This window comes from Dermacentor silvarum, chromosome 8 (genome assembly GCF_013339745.2).
Source record: "Dermacentor silvarum isolate Dsil-2018 chromosome 8, BIME_Dsil_1.4, whole genome shotgun sequence".
Taxonomy (NCBI): Eukaryota; Metazoa; Arthropoda; class Arachnida; order Ixodida; family Ixodidae; genus Dermacentor; species Dermacentor silvarum.
In genome coordinates, this window is record NC_051161.1 from 88140324 (window position 1) to 88156552 (window position 16229).

The 16229-nt window shown below is 49.6% G+C and overlaps 2 protein-coding genes across 2 annotated transcripts in view; one reads left to right on the forward strand and one right to left on the reverse strand.

The window, feature by feature from the left end:
* The window catches only part of LOC119461540 (chromatin modification-related protein MEAF6-like), a 153242-nt gene extending 146592 nt beyond the window's left edge, over positions 1 to 6650 (forward strand). Inside the window, exon 7 of the mRNA XM_049673194.1 lies at positions 6396 to 6650. Within this exon, the coding sequence (XP_049529151.1) occupies positions 6396 to 6411 (16 nt within the window). The 3' untranslated portion in view covers positions 6412 to 6650. The remainder of the gene's footprint in view (positions 1 to 6395) is intronic.
* Positions 6651 to 10532: 3882 nt separating this feature from the next.
* On the reverse strand, positions 10533 to 13534 carry LOC119462739 (lipase 3). The gene is made up of 2 exons (XM_037724021.2): positions 13445 to 13534; positions 10533 to 11942 (listed from the first exon to the last, which is right to left on the reverse strand). The coding sequence occupies exons 1-2, from the start codon at positions 13472 to 13474 to the stop codon at positions 11676 to 11678; spliced, it is 297 nt and encodes a 98-aa protein (XP_037579949.1). The 5' UTR covers positions 13475 to 13534; the 3' UTR covers positions 10533 to 11675.
* Between the last annotated feature and the right edge of the window lie 2695 nt (positions 13535 to 16229).

Genomic DNA, 16229 nt, shown 5'->3' on the forward strand with positions numbered 1-16229 from the left:
TATCAGTGGCTCGCGGAACCCGAGCAGGGGCCTGCGGAAACCCGTAGGTTCCGCGGAACCCACTGGAGAACCCATGCTCTAATCAATTGACTCTTCAGCAGAGCTAGGGCAGTGTACTGCCTTCTGATATGGCTGGTAAGCGTTGTGTGCACAAACCCTCGTAGTCCTGCTAAGCAGCGGTGTGTACACCACACCATGGTGCATCCAGTGGTCTGAGTGGGACGGGCAGTATACTTCAAGCTATGAATGCGATGGTTATCCTTTGGTCTTGTTTCACGTACCATCTAGCTGCGATGTCGCTGGCGGCATTCCTCATCACGCCAGCATTGGCGAGACCCCTGGTAGCTGTAGTGCTCTGTTTCTGCTGTTCGGCCGAAGGTGGCTTGCGTGCTGTGTAGCGCTTACGTGTCGTCTCTGCTTCTTGTTGGACACTGTGCAGACACTGTGCAAGGTGCTCCAGCGCGAGCGAAGCCTTCCTATTGCTTTCAGTTTCAATGCGTTGCCCCATTTCACCTGTTGGGTGAAACTCAGTTTTTTGTATCGATGACTTGGACAATTTGCTGATTCTTTGAAATCAAAACAAAGGAACCTTTAATTGGGTTTATCACGTGGCACTGCTTTTTGTACATGACCGTCTTTTGTAGAACAAGTCCTCATGAAAACAAAAGCTTAACCTATTTGTGGAACTGCGTGAGAGCTTGCTGTGTAACCAGGTGGGCATTTCCTCTTGCATATGACATTGCAGGTGCCAGGTCACCACAAGGGAAGCCTGCCTCAAGCCTCCATGGCTTCCCAGCATCACCATCATCAGAGGGGCATGGCAACGCCCTCATCATCTTCTGCGGGGAGCGTCAAAAAGTCGGCAAAAAAGTTCCGCAGGTGGGACTTCAGCATTTCATGAGCTCTGTTCCAGCCAGCACTCTTTTACTTAACATGAAGGAAAAAAATTTCATGTGGGATTTTTGTGGCTGTTGAGAATCGCTGCTATAACGTATCTACTGTATTTTCTGGCGTATAAGTTGCGTTTGCTTTCTGAAATTTCGTCGGTGCGTTTTATAGAACAGTGCGACCTATGTAGTTTTTTGTTTTTTTTTCTGGGAAAACTACTGTCAAGATCGGATTGGAGGCTATGGCCACGCGAAGTGCGCTGGGTCGACCTCCTCTGCCACTTAATAGCTATGGGATCTGTGCGCACTATCGTGGTACCGGGTTCTTCTCATGATTGAGTTGCCGAGCACCGTGCGAGAAAGACGGAGCAGCAACGCAAGCAGGGGCAGGCCCGACCGCAAGTCGACCGACCCTGAAGTCGTTGCATCTGCAGATCGCTTTCAAGATATGGTGCGTGCTGCTGCACACACTACGCAGTTGCTACAGTACAAACAAGCCACCCCAACTCCCTACCGCGCTGCCTTCCCGCTTTCCTCCCTTGTGCGTGATTCGGCTCACCGTCGCACGCTTTCACTCGCACATACTGCATATGGGGCGCGGCGATGATGTTATCACCCTTGGACTTTATATGGGACATCGCGGCGACCACGCCTGCAGAAATGCGCATGGTGTGTCCATATCATTGCTATCGCAATTATATAGGAATGGCACCCATACACTTGCGCGTGACCCATGTTCTCAGAGTGAAACGTCAATAATTTTTTTTTAATCGCTTACTGAACGAACAGGTGCATCTTATACACCAGTGCGACTTTATATATATTTTTTTCCCGGAAAAACTGCTGTTTTGAGGGGGGTGCGACTTATAGCCCGGAAAATGCCATATGTCTTACACGTAGGGTTTCTTCACAGCATTTTTGCCGACTCAGTCACCAGGCATAACTTGTTTTGAAGGTGTGTTTTTGATATGCTTGGAAAGTAAAGCTTATCGTGTAAAGGACACCTCCATTCTGTATCACTATTTAGTTTTAATTCAGGAGCTAAACAAGGAATCAAATAAAAATTTCAAATGAAGGAAAAAAATGAACCCCTCTAAGCAAAAGGTTACCAAATGACAAGGATGTCTGGGCAATGGTTCTTGAGATACTCTGTGCAGTACATGCACTTTCGTAAGGCGAGCTTGTGAATCACTTTCCTCTTTGCCGGTTCACTTAGGATGGTGTTTTTCTGTGCTTAGCTGTAGGCATCATTTGTCATTTAGTAGATGGCCCAGTGAGTATCATAGTAAGCAACATAATGCAAAAACATTATTCCTAATGTGTGTTTAGTTTTGGTATCAAAGTTAAGTCCTTCCTCTTCGTCTTGGCAACCGTCTTTGTCTGTGCTATCTTATCACATCATTTTAGGCCTGCCTCATCTATTCTTGCCACTTATCTCCATTGCCCTGTAGCCAATCCAAGATCCAAGTGTCTTGTTGCTCTTGTCTCTTCTCATCGCAATAAAAACTCAGTAATGTGTACAGCTTATCACAAAACGTAAAGGCTAGTTGGCCATTGCCGGTCACCTAAAGATGCAGTCACTGCTAAAAGGCACTTGCAATGAATCCCCAACTCAGCCACCTTAGAATGAATGTAGTGGCTAACTGCTTAAGCTGTAGGAGCTCATTGCTTGTCTGCCAGTTAATGCGTAAGACATTCATTTTACTCCGCATTTAGCTAAATTTACAGCTTGATGTATAGTATAGCTGATGCTGCACTGTTCGGCATTATTTCAAGGCACTTGCGAAGCACCATCACTGTCATATCCAAGGTTCGAGCGCCTGTTTGAAATCATTGAAAACCCTTGAATTTGGAAGAGTATATTCAAGGGCCCTTAAATGTCCTTGAAAGTAAATGTGCTCCTTGAATTCTTTGAAAACATGGGGCTAAGGATGACATTTAAACATTCAAAGTAACAAACTTCGGTTAGGGGCTATGCCATGCACAGTGGCTATCGGGGAGCAACCCTAGATGTTTTCTTTTTGGGAGTGTCGCAAAGTGATTTCTATGTGCCGTGTTTAAAAGCACCAATGACAGGTCTGTTTAAATCGTCATTACCATCTTAGAGCTAGGCAAAGTCAAATCAAGTGACCAAACTGTGCCACAGTATGGTTGTTTTACTAGTTGGTTCACACCGCAGCCATCATGGCTCCATTTTTGAGCCATATTGGCTCTAGAAATTCCTGGTGGAAACTACGTTTCAGCAACTTAGTTTTAACAGAACGAGTATGTTTGGTTGAAGCCAGACACTATATTAACCATCACGTCAGAAGGGACATCACTACAAGAGAAAACTCAACTTTGAATATCACCTGAAGAAATTGAAGCCTACTTCAACTCAACATCTGTTTAGCTGCAAGAAATTGCAGCTAGGAAGCAGATTTCACTAAGTTTCAGTGTATGTGTACAAAAAAAGGCTTATTTCCCACTCCTAAAATTTTAGCCTTCAGCATCCTTGAAATTCTTGGATCATCTTTGAATTTTGCGCCAAATGTTCTGTACAAACCCTGGTCGCATCATTCTGACTCTGGCAAATATCAATAGGACATGGAACTGCACAGAGGCTGTAGAGCATTAACACTTGCACGTACAGTGCCAGCCGGCAGTGGAAGTTTCCCGCTTGCCGCCATGCCTGCCTTGGCTATTAGGCCTAACCAGTGGGCCTACCATTGTGTGCCACTGAACCTTTTTATTAAGCTTCCATTTAGTCAACGTCATGTGGAGGGCGATTAGGAGTGGACAGTAGAGGAGCCTTTCTTCTGGCGTGCGGATGCCACCTGTAGTTTTTGCTGCATTGACAAGGAGGAGAGAGCACGAGAGGGGAGGGTAGAGAAGGAGAGGAGAAACCGCAGTGGCTGCCTTTTTGTTCGTCATACGCCGGTAATCTTGCTATTAGTACTGCACCATTTCAAAATACTGTTGCAGCTATATGCTCATAGTAGCCTAGTTCACATCGGCTACAGTCAATGTGTGATTTTTTTTGGACACCTTAGGGGCCGCGAAAATGTCCGAAAAAATGAATGCATGCCTTCTAATGCGTCACGAAATAAATCGTGGTAGCTGCCGCCGGCACCACCACGAACACGAGCAGCCGACGGGCGCTGCTATATTGGATTTTCCGGATTGGCTCGTCTCAGGTTGGGTCGAGTGTTTTTAGCAATCCAGTTGTTATATCACCGTGAGTGCGCTAGGCTTCAGTTGGCTTTGTCAGGTTGTCGAGTGAAGTGCGAATGCCGAACTACTCTTTGTTTCCCTGAGTTTAGTTGGAATGATCGATGGCACTTTCAAAAGCCAAGAATAAGTACCGTATTTTCCGGTCTATAACTCGCACCTTTGTATAAGAAGCACCCCCATCAAAACGGCAGTTTTTCTGGAAAAAGACATACATAAGTCGCACCGGTGTATGGAGACGCAGCTGTTCATTCGGTAAGCGATCTAAAAGAAAAAAAAATTTGCGATGTTTCACTCGGTGAATGCGGGTCACGCGCAGGCGTATGAGTGCTATATATTTCCACTCCAGGTGCATTTGTGCTGTCGTGACTGCTGCGATGTTCCGTTGTAAGCGGTCTGACTAGTAGTGCCACCTACCAGCCTCAGTACACAGCCAGCCCCGAAGCCAAGCCTAGGCCTGAGAAGTGTGCGCAAGAGTGCGGTGCGCGCGTTGGCTTTAGTCGCGTTCTTGGAGGCACCATGCCTTGTAATAAAGTTCGTTATTAATGGTTCTCGAGCCTTAATTACGTTTTGGCCAGCAGCCAGCCCTCGACGCCCCTCACAACTGGCGCAGTCGACCCCGAACCTTCGCATCTCGCTCGCCTCGTGAAGTGACTCGCCAGCCAACGCTCCTTCCTTTGTGCAGCTGCTGCCGCCCGACAGCCTCTCGCCCGCTTCGTCCTAGCCATTTCGCGCCTCCGCCCTTTGTGTTTCGCCGACCGTCGTGTTGATGCTGACGCCTGCCCGCCCAATGAAGTAGCTTGCCTGCAGTGACCATACGGTTCGCCCTACTCGCCTTATCGTCTCTCGTGACTCTTGTGCTGCTTTGTCAACCGCCAGGCCGCTTGTGAATTGGAGTGAGGCGACGCCGGCGGATCTCGCAGGCTTTACAGCGGATTACCTCCGTGAAGAGTTGGCTCGCCGAAACCTCAACGCTACCGGGTCGAAGGAAGAAATAATTAATCGCCTTATTGCCGACATCGACCAAAACCGCTCAACGACGCCTCCTTTGCCTTCCCCAGACTCCGCCGCGTCCACCCAGCGTTGTAACGTTACGCCAAGCCTCGATGCAGCCAAAACTACCGAGTTGCTGACGGGTTTACTTCAGCAGCTCCTTCACATGCCGCAACGTGCTGCAGCCCCAGTTCAAGTCACTACCCTTCCAGACCTCTCCGCATCGCTTCCTACATACAGTGGAGAAGGCAGCATTTCAGGGTCCCACTGGGTTGAAGAGTTGGAACTAACTTGAAACTTGGCTTCGTGGGAACCTTCAACCCTACTCGCCATCGCCCTGGGAAAACTTCATGGAGCAGCCGCTGATTGGAAAGCCGTCATCGGCCGTCAGTGCCCAACGTGGGAAACCTTCAGACAAGCGTTCCTAGATCAATTCAGTGCCAAGCAAACCTTGCTACAGTGGCAACGAGCAGTCACTTGTCGCGTGCAGGCGCACGGAGAAAACCTTGTCAGCTACTCTCTGGCAAAGTTTAAGCTAATCTCTGGATGCCCAGTTACCCTCACTGATCACCAGCGCATAGAGTACGCCCTTCAGGGCATCGCCGATGCGACCATGGCCACTACTATTGCAGCGCAGTGCCCAGAGACAGTTGCAGCATATATGGACATTGTAACTCAGCTTGATCAAACATTAAGCCATTCGTCCTTTCGAACCCCACGCACAAAGTATCGAAGCACCAAATTAACAACGCCAAGCCCACAGGCACCTCCACGTAGCACAGAGTACAGGAACCTCCAGGCTGTACCTACCACCTACCAGCCTCAGCACACAGCCAGTCCCGAAGCCAAGCCTAGGCATGAGAAGTGTGCGCGAGTGCGGCGCGCGCGTTGGTTTTCATCACGTTTTTGGAGGCGCCATGCCTTTAATAAAGTTCGTTATTTAATGGTTCTCGAGCCTTAATTACGTTTCGGCCAACAGCCGGCCCTCGCCGCCCCTCACACCGTATAAAGTCCAAAGGCGATAACATCGTCCCCGTGCGCCGTATGCTGTATCTGCGAGTGAAAGCCTGCGACGGTGAGCCGAATTGAGGCTACATTACAAGCAAGCAAATGCAAAAGCAAGTATGTAATCAGTCACCATACATGAATGTGCTCCACTACAGTAGTTTAACATCGCTACCATTGCACATGCCAATGAAGTGATTGGGATTGACTGGCAGTGTTCTTTTTGTGTACTGCTTGGAACTTGTGATGCAAAATCTACATCTTCAGATTTCTCATGAAAATTATCTTGATTTCTTTCAGGGCTGTTGATGAGTGAAGAAGTGTGGAACAGGGGCCCAGCACCTGATCAAGAGTATCCATTTTTTTTACCGGCCATTACCTTGGCACCAGTCATGTCATCATCATCGAAGAGCGGCTTTGCAGTATGGCTCGGGCCACTACTGCAACGAAATCATGTGGAGCAGAGCCGATAAAGATCTTGTAAATGAGTTGTTGTATTGTACAGCGCAGATGGTAGCCTCGTGTAGCTGCTGCATTAAAGCCATCGTCCCATTACAGCTTTAGCTGTGTGAGCTTCTTTGTAGCCCCTCCTTGTGCGGTGTCTCAGTGAAAATTCATTGATTGAAGAAATGTTTTATTTCAGAAGGGATGGCTCTCTGGCCTAATACGAGGAGTGAGGAAGGGAAGAAAGTGCGTTGGAAGTGGGAGTTGATCTGCGAGGAGCAGGGTCTACAACTGGTGTACTACAATTACCCTATTTACTCGATTCTAAGCACCCCCTTTTTTTCATGATCGTGATGCCCAAAGTGAGAGGGGGGTGCTTAGATTTGAAAAATCTCCGTGACGCTCGGTTCCGGCTACGCGCGGCGCGCGAGCGTCACGAGTCCGCGCGCCTCTGCAGTCCGCCTGTGCGGCGAGATCGCACTGCGGACGCCGTGCCACCTCAGGACTCCGACGGCTCTGGCGGCACGCGAGCGTCACAAGTCCACGCGGCTCGCGGGCATCACGCGGCTCGCAGGCATCACGAGTCCACGCGGCTCACGGGCGTCAAGAGTCTACGCGGCTCACAGGCGTCACGAGTCTGCATGCCTCTGCAGTCAGACTGTGCGGTGAGATCGCGCTGCAGACGCTGTGCCACCTCGGGACTCCGACGGCTCTGGCAGCACGCGAGCGTCACAAGTCCACGCGGCTCGCCGGGCATCACGCGGCTCGCAGGCATCACGAGTCCACGCGGCTCACGGGCGTCAAGAGTCTACGCGGCTCACAGGCGTCACGAGTCTGCATGCCTCTGCAGTCAGACTGTGCGGTGAGATCACGCTGCAGACGCTGTGCCACCTCGGGACTCCGACGGCTCACGGGCGTCGGGAGTCCGCGCACCTCTGCAGTCCGACTGTGCGGCGAAAGCGTGCTGCGGACGCCGTGCCACCTCGGGACTCGGACGGATCCGGCTACGTGCGGCGCGCGAGCGTCGCGAGTCGGCGCGGCTATGCACTCCGGATGTGCGGCGAGATTGCGCCGTGGTGGCCGTGCCACCTCAGAACTCCGACTCAGAAGAGAGTGAGCAAGCGCGCTTGCAGCCTTGGCTATGCGCTCTTCTTAACAAATAGGGGGGTGCTTAGATTCGCATGCAAACTTTTTTCTCAATTTTTTCACGAAAATAAAGGTGGGGTGCTTAGAATCGCGAAAATACGGTATTTGAATGTGGGCCAATACGTTAAAAAAAATTAGTAGCCCTTCCCCTGTTGAGGAAATGGGAATAAGCAAAGCTTGTCGTGTGTTTCTTCGGCATTCCTCCGAATGAACTGCACTGACGAGTACCACGTTTTGTTTGAACCGCAACTGGTCACAGGCACTACAGCTGGCTCCAATGTCCCGGTTGAGAAACTCGTGTTGAAACTCGTGTTGAAACCTGGCCGTCGCACCGGGGAAGTTCGCACTAGCTTGCCGATGCGTGCAACACCTTTGTCGGGTTCCTGGAGGGCTAGACAACGCTGACATGTGGCCTCAGCATCTCGTTCCCGCAACTCGGGGTCGGCGGCTCTTCGATAACGTTTCGCCTGGGCTTTGGAGGCCCTCATGCTACAATCGGCACGTCGACGGCGAGGCCTTTCCCGAGCGCGTTCATTCTGGATGAATTTCCATGAAATTTCTTCAAAATTAAATCTGTCCGTTACATAAGACAATGAATGGCTCATACCCCCTTAAGCAATGGTGCATACCCCCGTAAACGTGGCCTCACTATTACGACGACTGAAGAGAGGTGAAATTCTACGCTGGAATGATTAGTGGCAGCGCAGCCAGCTGTGGAAGCAGACGACGACGACAAACGCGGGAGCAGTGGCACGAGCACATGCCGACCACCTGTGGCTGAATCGGTTAGCGTGGTGGTCGCAACCAGGAGGTCGTTGGTTTGAATCCGCAGCCCGAGGAGCAATCTTTATTTTTGCGCGGCTTGAGAGTGCGAGTTTTTTGTGGTCACACCTACAACGGCACCGACGCTTGTAACGTAATACTAGCGTTACTTGCAAAATAATGTGCGAAAGTGGTGGGTTGGCTTAGGCTCGAGGATGCGGTTTGGCCACAACTGCCAGGCACTGTTGACTGCAGAAACGTCGATGCCATAGGGTTGAAAAATATGTTGCTGATTTTATCGGGACACAACGACAAAGATCATGTCGGCAAAAGTGAAAACTGTCACAAACATTCGAGAAGTCGCTTCGAATAAATTCAAACGCCTATCTGCTTCGACATGCCTTCAACATGTCTACTTCTGCTTAGTAAGGTAGTGAACTGGGTCTCGATAGTATTGGATGAAATTTTGGCCAATTTGATGAGAGCATTCTGAAAGTGGAACATAGTTGATTTGTTGTGAGTGTTCGTTTCGCTGTTTGAATGCCTTTTAATGCGAACGCATTAAAAGGCATGAAGCAAAAAATACGGCATTGTCCCCGGAAATGGTACAAAAAGTCACGTGGTCTTAACTGGTTAACGGGAGGCGCGCGCCGTGTGGGCGCTGGGTTTCTTAAAGCACCACCGGATGGCGCTCACATCCGCTGCAGTGGCAGCACCGGCTGTATGGGGGGAAAAAAAGAACCAGAAAGCTCGCCTTCGCGCATAACATTCACCGCAAACGTTTCCCGGTAAAGATTACAGTTACATAAGCTGCAGTTTATGAAGCGGTGACTGTGTAACCGGCCTATATATAGCCCGCTCGTTGCTGCGATTTCGGTGAGTTCTGTCGTGCGCTCCAATGGACAAACCTTCGGCTTCTCAGTCAGTAGCTGCGCCCGGCTCCCTTTGGACGTCCATGCAAATACTCGAACCAGGTCAAGGTGTGATCGGAGATGACTCATTGCCATCACTTCAGTAACGTCATCCCATTGTTGTCATGCCTGTGTCGTCATACTGCCATCATCGTTCAATTGACTTCAATATATTCAAGTATTGTAACCAGTAGCTATCACGCTTCTATTGTTGGACCGTCATCCTAATGCTCTCATGGTCGTGCCATCATCGTCACTTTAACTTTGTCCATCAATCATCCTCATACAAGTTTCCCGATACAGTCATCCTCATGCCATTTTCATCATACACTCGTCGTCATCCCATTGTCATTATACACTCGTCATCATCCCTTTGTTCTAATGCTATCATCGTCACCGTGTCGTCATCATACTATCGTCGGCATGCCATCGCAATCGTTTCATTGTCATCATCGTAACTTCGACATCTGACTCGTCATGCCATCTGTACAGTTGTCGTCATGCCATCATCATCACTTCAGTATCTTCATCCCATTGTCATACCAGCTTCATCGATCCATTGATGTCATTCCTTGTTCATCATACTATCGTAATCATGCTGTCGTCATTCAGTCATGATAATGTCACCGTTGTCATCCCATTGTCGTCATTTTGTCATCATCTTACAGACGCTATCATGCATTTGTTGTCAAACTGTCGTCATCACGCCATCGTCGGCATACAGTTATATCAGTGTCCTCATATAGTCATTGTCATGGTGTTTGTTATACCTTCGTCATTATTAAAGAATCGACATGACATTGTTGTGATCCCGTCATCATGATCCGCCTTTGTCGTACCATCGATATCATTCTTACTTCGTCATTCCATCAGCACTTCATCGGCGTCATACAGTAGCCGTCATGCCTGTATGCTCATGGGCGACCTTGGGAAACAAGTGCCATAGCAAAGTGGGATGATATCGGAGTATGTGGCATATACCTGTAGCAACAAAAGTATCACAATTACTACTACACATGTGAAATAAAATTTTACTTCAGGAATATGGTCTGTCACTGTATTGCTCGATTGCTGTTCGCATTACCGTCGACAGTCATCATGACATGAGTTCTGCCATAATCTTTTATTACAGTAGGTGTTACCAATCAACCCTATTCCTTTGGCTTGGGTTGCCTTCATGTGAAGCACTCGACGCACCTGGCTCTTGTGCAACATCTCTCCCGAGTTACACACAGGTGGTCATCATCGGAGATAGAGCAGTGGCTCTGTATGCCTAATAAGATGGCAGCTCATAAGCTAATTGATTCTAGTGCAGAATAATGCAGGCTCCTATGTGCATGCTTCGATACTGAGATTCATTACACAGTTTCGAATTCACATGTCAGTGGAGAGGTAAGGCACCGTCTATGGTATGGATTGGACACAGTGCAAGCCTGTACTGAAATGAGTGCACTTTCTCATGAAGCTGGTGATCAGCGTACTGGTTGACAGGATTCTTGCCGCAAGTCTTGTTAAGTTTCGTCAAACTCTACATACTTCAAATGTTAAATGGTGGCGACTGCTTAATTGTCTGTCGGCAACCAAGTGCACACTCGGTCTTCACTCTGCAGCTGTCAGACGAATTGCATGCAATGCTAAATTGAATTTGTGTAGCGTTAGAGGCATGCCTGTTTGAGATCCAATATCAGAACATCTGCTGTATCAGCTTACTAAGAGAGCGATCTGCGATGCCGGGTGCCAGAAATGATCAGTGATAAAATGTTCAGAGGAGTGTCCTTTTTGGTCTCGATCACATTGGTCAAGAGCAAGGGCGTACAACATTTTGCTATGCGGCTACTTGTTTGCAAGCAGCCTAGTTAAACACATTTGCACATTAATTGGTGGAAGTAAGTGCATGCAATTAGCCAAGCTTGTTATGCTTAAACAAAGGTTACAGTTTGGTTCGGTTTCGTTTGTATAAAACTGAAACATTACAATGTAAGGACTTGGCATTACGTTTTAGTGTGGCTTGTGTGTGCGTGTATGCCTATGTGTGCACGTGATGTGTAATCTTCCTGTGCAGACATTCTACTTGTACCATCTGTCACACAGCATCTGCTGCCAACAAAATATTCATGCAAACATTGCAAAAGGCTCTAACGAGTCCGTGAAATGTACACAGCATGTCCCCCATGATGTCCCTCGGGAAGATGCTAGGAATGTCCGCAGGACACAAAGTGTAGCCAAACAACATCCGCTGGACGGATTCGACGCAACCCTTGGATGTCCATATTCTGGCAGTGGATTCCTATAGGATATCCGCTGCACGTCACTGCACTCACGGGGGAGATGCCATGGCATCGTTTCGATACTGTTCCATGAAATGTATCATCTCGCTGTAGAGGAGTGCTGCCTGGTTGCCCGTTCCCACGACAAAGTCGTAGTGCGTGAACCGCCGGTCGGCCACTCTGTAGAGACGGGCAACACTGGGCAGCTCCCTCTGCAACCGCCCCACGTCCCATGGGTCGGCGTACCAGTCACCTGCGCTGTGGTAGAGCGCCACGGGAACTCGTGCGCGGGATAGCTCGTACCTGGGTGGCCGCCACTGCGATGACAAAGGTGTGGACAGACCAAATTCCATGAAAGAGATAAGTAAAGGATATGCCGGAAGGTTAACGAAAAAAAGTCCCGTTTGCTAGCCTGTTAATGGAACACGTCACTGTCACAGTCTATCTCGTCGGCCCGTAGACTGCAGGAAGCGAACTAGCACTCTGGCTGCCTTTAGCGCACATATTGTGAAGACTGTCCTATAGTATATTTTGTTGTGACAGTGGCCGGCTGTCAAGCGTCTCTAACGTGGTACTCACCTGCCTCTCTCTAACTATAATATGAGAAGATGCACAGAAGATGTGAGAAGCCGTGAGCGAAAGCTCTAGTGCCGTGAGAATGTCGGTTCTCTGTGGCACGTTTAATGAAAAGAAGCGGGAAGGCCCCTACTGGCGGGTGCGGGCCACTCTTTCTGCGTTGTCGGCGGACAGGATTTCACATTTAATTAAAATTTCTTTGGTAAGCCACCATTGTGCATGAGGTTGTGAACAGTTCTTAGAGAAACATTAAACACAATTAAAATTATTTGCTTTGATGTGCTGAAACCACGACATGATTATGAGACAGGCCGTAGTGAGGGACTCTGTAATAATTTTGACCACCTGGGGTTCTTTAAAGTGCACTTAAACCTAAGTATACTCGAGCGTTTTGGCATGAAGCCCCCATCGAAATGCGGCCGGGATCGAACCCGCGACTTCATGCAGCGCCACGCCGTAGCCACTAAGTTACCGCGGCGGGTAAAGAAATACTTAAGAGAAACACTAAATCAGTTCAGATTGACGAAGTGCTTTTTCAACACTATAGTTTCGTTAATATCCCGGTGAGAGGTTGTTTACGAGAAGAAAAAAAAAAAAAAAGTTTGCGCCGAAACTTCAGCGGCGGTACGCTATTGTGACGTCACGGATATCAAATATACATATTTTTCATATTTGGGCCGTTGTGGCGCAGCAAAAGTTATGGAAACTTGGTAGTTCATCGGCTTTATTTAGAAAAAGAATTTTCCCATTTTCACCGACATAAAAACTGGGTACGAGCTGACGGCATCATACTCCATGATATCACGGCTGTGTGGTGCGGGAACTTCAAGGGGCGTTGGCGCCTGTCATTCGTCTTTTCTGGCTTATTAGGCCTCTGCTCACGGTAAGACGGTATTTTTTTATAACATAAATAGTAACATGCTAATATAGCTCAACTTATTTTTCTCTTTAGTGTACCTTTAAATGATGGACGTGGTAATCAGAGTATCAGGCCGTTCAGCCCCGTCAATGTACACAAGGGTGCCCTTCTAGGTGGTCTCGATCGAACAGGGTACCCTTCACCAATATACCCTTCAAGTGGTCTCAAATTTGCAAGTAGCATGAACAGAATGCTAAATATGCAGTAAAGGGCCGCTGCTGTTGATTTTGCGTCACTAGCTAAGATGACCTCATCAGCTCTGTAGGCACAACACTGAAAGTGGTTCAAAGAACATCCGAGAGCTCGTGGTTGTTAAGAACTCACCGTTCGGTAATTCAGTATGTTGAGCAGCATCCCGTAGTCGTACTTTCGGAAGCAGTTGCAACGTACAAGCTGGGAAGCAAAACGAAAGAAAAAAAATGCTTTTCCGCTTGTCAGGGACACGTTATAGTTAGTCTAGCATAGTAACTTTCTCGTGCCGTGCCTTTAAGATAATGGGGACGCTGGAATGGAAGCTACAAAGCGGAATCTTAGCCTGTGAACTACACTCGGGACTGAGCCGAGGAGACGACGCTGTGACGTGGAGGGACACGCGGCTAGGAACACGTGCACTTGCATAACCGAGCTTCTCGTTGCTGCAGCGCCTGCTACAGTTCCCACTGCTCCCACTCCGACATCACATTGCTTTGAAGCAGTGTCGAAAAACGTGCACTTCGCGCATGGTTCACTCTTAATAATGCTTGCAAGCTATTTCGCTAGTGCAAATAACGATTCCCCTTTTACCGGCAAAATCCTGTAATGCTTTACGTGCATGCGCGGATTAAAGTGATGTAAAATGAATGACCTTGAAAAAGGGGTCCCAGCGAATACACGAGGACGCGTACACAAAAAGGCGTTAGACACGGATGCTTTACTTTCAACTGTACTTTTAAAGCGAAAGCCTTGTATGCCTCGTCGCACAATAACCTTGAAAGAACCCTGAAAAAGAAAAAAAAAAAAAAAAAAACGGCGTCGGTGTTTCTGCGAGTAAAAAAGTCACGTGGTCAATGAGACGCGCGTTCGTTGTCGTCTTCCACAGCTGTCTCCGATGCCGCTCATGATGCCAGCGTTCCCATACTACCCCTCCCTCAGCAAAAGCGCTGACGGCACTGGCCCACTACCAGTCGGCATGCGGCGACAGGCTTTCGCCTTCACGCTTTACAAACGTGTAACGCTTGCTTAATTTTACAGTGAAGCGGTTAATTAAGAGCTAGTTCCCCCAGGATCGTGTCCGCGTGTAGAAAAAAAACTATCACCATCAGCATTGGCTCGAGCGTCGTCGTCTTCTTTCGCAGATGGCTCGTTGGCGCCCCTCGGTTTGCCTCGTGCCGTTGGATGCGGAGCACGAGCGCGCCCTCGGCACGAGCTCGTGCCACTGCTCCCGCGTTTGTCGTCGTCGTCTGCTTGCACAGCTGGCTGCGTTGCTGCTAATCATTCTAGAGTAGAATTTCACTTCTTTTCTGTCGTCGTGAGAGTTTTTGAGACGCTGCACCTGTGTAGTTGACGCACTCACATCGCGCCCGCTTTCTCGATGTTTTTTCGGTGGACCACCTCCAGGGACCCACTGAAGATTTATACCATCTGATCCGGGAAGTGCTCCGGAATCCTACGACACCAATTTCGGCCCAACCGGACCAGTTATCGGCATTGTACGACCATTTTCCCACATCCACCACTTGGCGGCCCCGCTAACCCTAACGACGAGTAGGGCAGCGGTGGCGACGCCGGCGGGTGTGCGCATGGAGACGGCGATCACGGCACCGACGACGAGCCTGATGGCAGGCACTAGCGCCGGGGGGCCTTCCACATCGACTCAGCACATTCCGAAGCCGTCTGTCGACGACGAAGGTATGGACTTTAATGACACTCGAACATCCCTCACGTCATCCCATCACGAAGATGGCACGGTGGACAGAGATAGCGATAATACGCGAGACGCCGTTCCAACAGGCGATGCCGCAATAGAAGCAGGATGGGAGAGGGTCCTGTCTTTACGCGAAAAGCGGAAACAAGCAAAGGAGCGCAAGCAGTCGCACGAAGGAGACGCGTCGCAGGGCGCGGAAGCTAAGCATAGCGCACATCGCGGCCGTCCGAGAAGACGGCGGCTGCCGCCTTTACCCCGGGAGGATCTGAAGATAGTTATCCGTCCGCACCAGGGTCTACCCCTCAGAAATGTGAACAGCCAAGAAATGGCGAGAGCCATAGTGGAGGCCTGCCAAAACAAGGTACTAAGTGATGATTTCATCCTGCGCATCAAGCCGGGGTCAAACATTGCCATCGTCTCTACACCTGACCAGGATACGGCGCGCAGGGTACAGGCCGTCAGTTCACTTAACATTAATGGCCGACCTCACCCCATCAACGCATACGTGACAACTGGTGAGGGGACAGTACGCGGAGTCATTCACGGCATCGAGCCGCATACGCCATCAGCAACGCTCAAAGCTCATCTGAGGCTTCGTACCCAGCAGGTGGAAATCGTGGACGCTCGAATGTTGGGAGACTCGCAGAGTGCCCTGATCACCTTCTTCGGAGACGTCGTGCCAAGATGTGTTTATTATTACGGTGGCGAAAAGACATGCCGGCCATACAGAAATGCGGTGCAGTTTTGCAGGAGCTGCTGTGGCGTGGGACATCGCACAGACGTGTGCCCACAACCCGACCTTCCCGTTTGCCACGTGTGCGGAGCGCGGGAACCAGCCGACGGACATGACTGTTCTCCCAAATGTGCCATTTGCGGTGGAGAGCATCCGACGGGAGATAGGGCGTGCCCCAAACGCCTCAAACCTCTCAGACAGCTTCGAAGACGTCCATCGAAAGGTGACCACCAGAGGCGGCCCCCGCATTGGTTCGCCACAGAGGACGAGGAAGAGGAACTCAAGAGTTTCCCGAATTTCCAGGAAAGCGGGCATCGCGGACATTCTCTAACCCGGTCGCCATCGAGGGAGCAAGCCTCGGTGGACCAGCGGGATCAACAGAGATCATTGTCCAGACCTCGGACACCGCGTCCACAGCAGAAGCAACAAAGACGCGAACAGAAGGGGCATAATCAGGCCACATCCTCTGGGGC

Excerpts from the sequence above, each read along its gene's own strand:
- LOC119462739 (XM_037724021.2), bottom strand. The coding sequence starts at position 13,474 with ATGCTGCTCAACATACTGAATTACCGAACG. Across the intron at positions 11,943-13,444 it reads ACATACTGAATTACCGAACG|TGGCGGCCACCCAGGTACGA; the intron begins GTGAGTTCTTAA and ends TTGTCATCGCAG.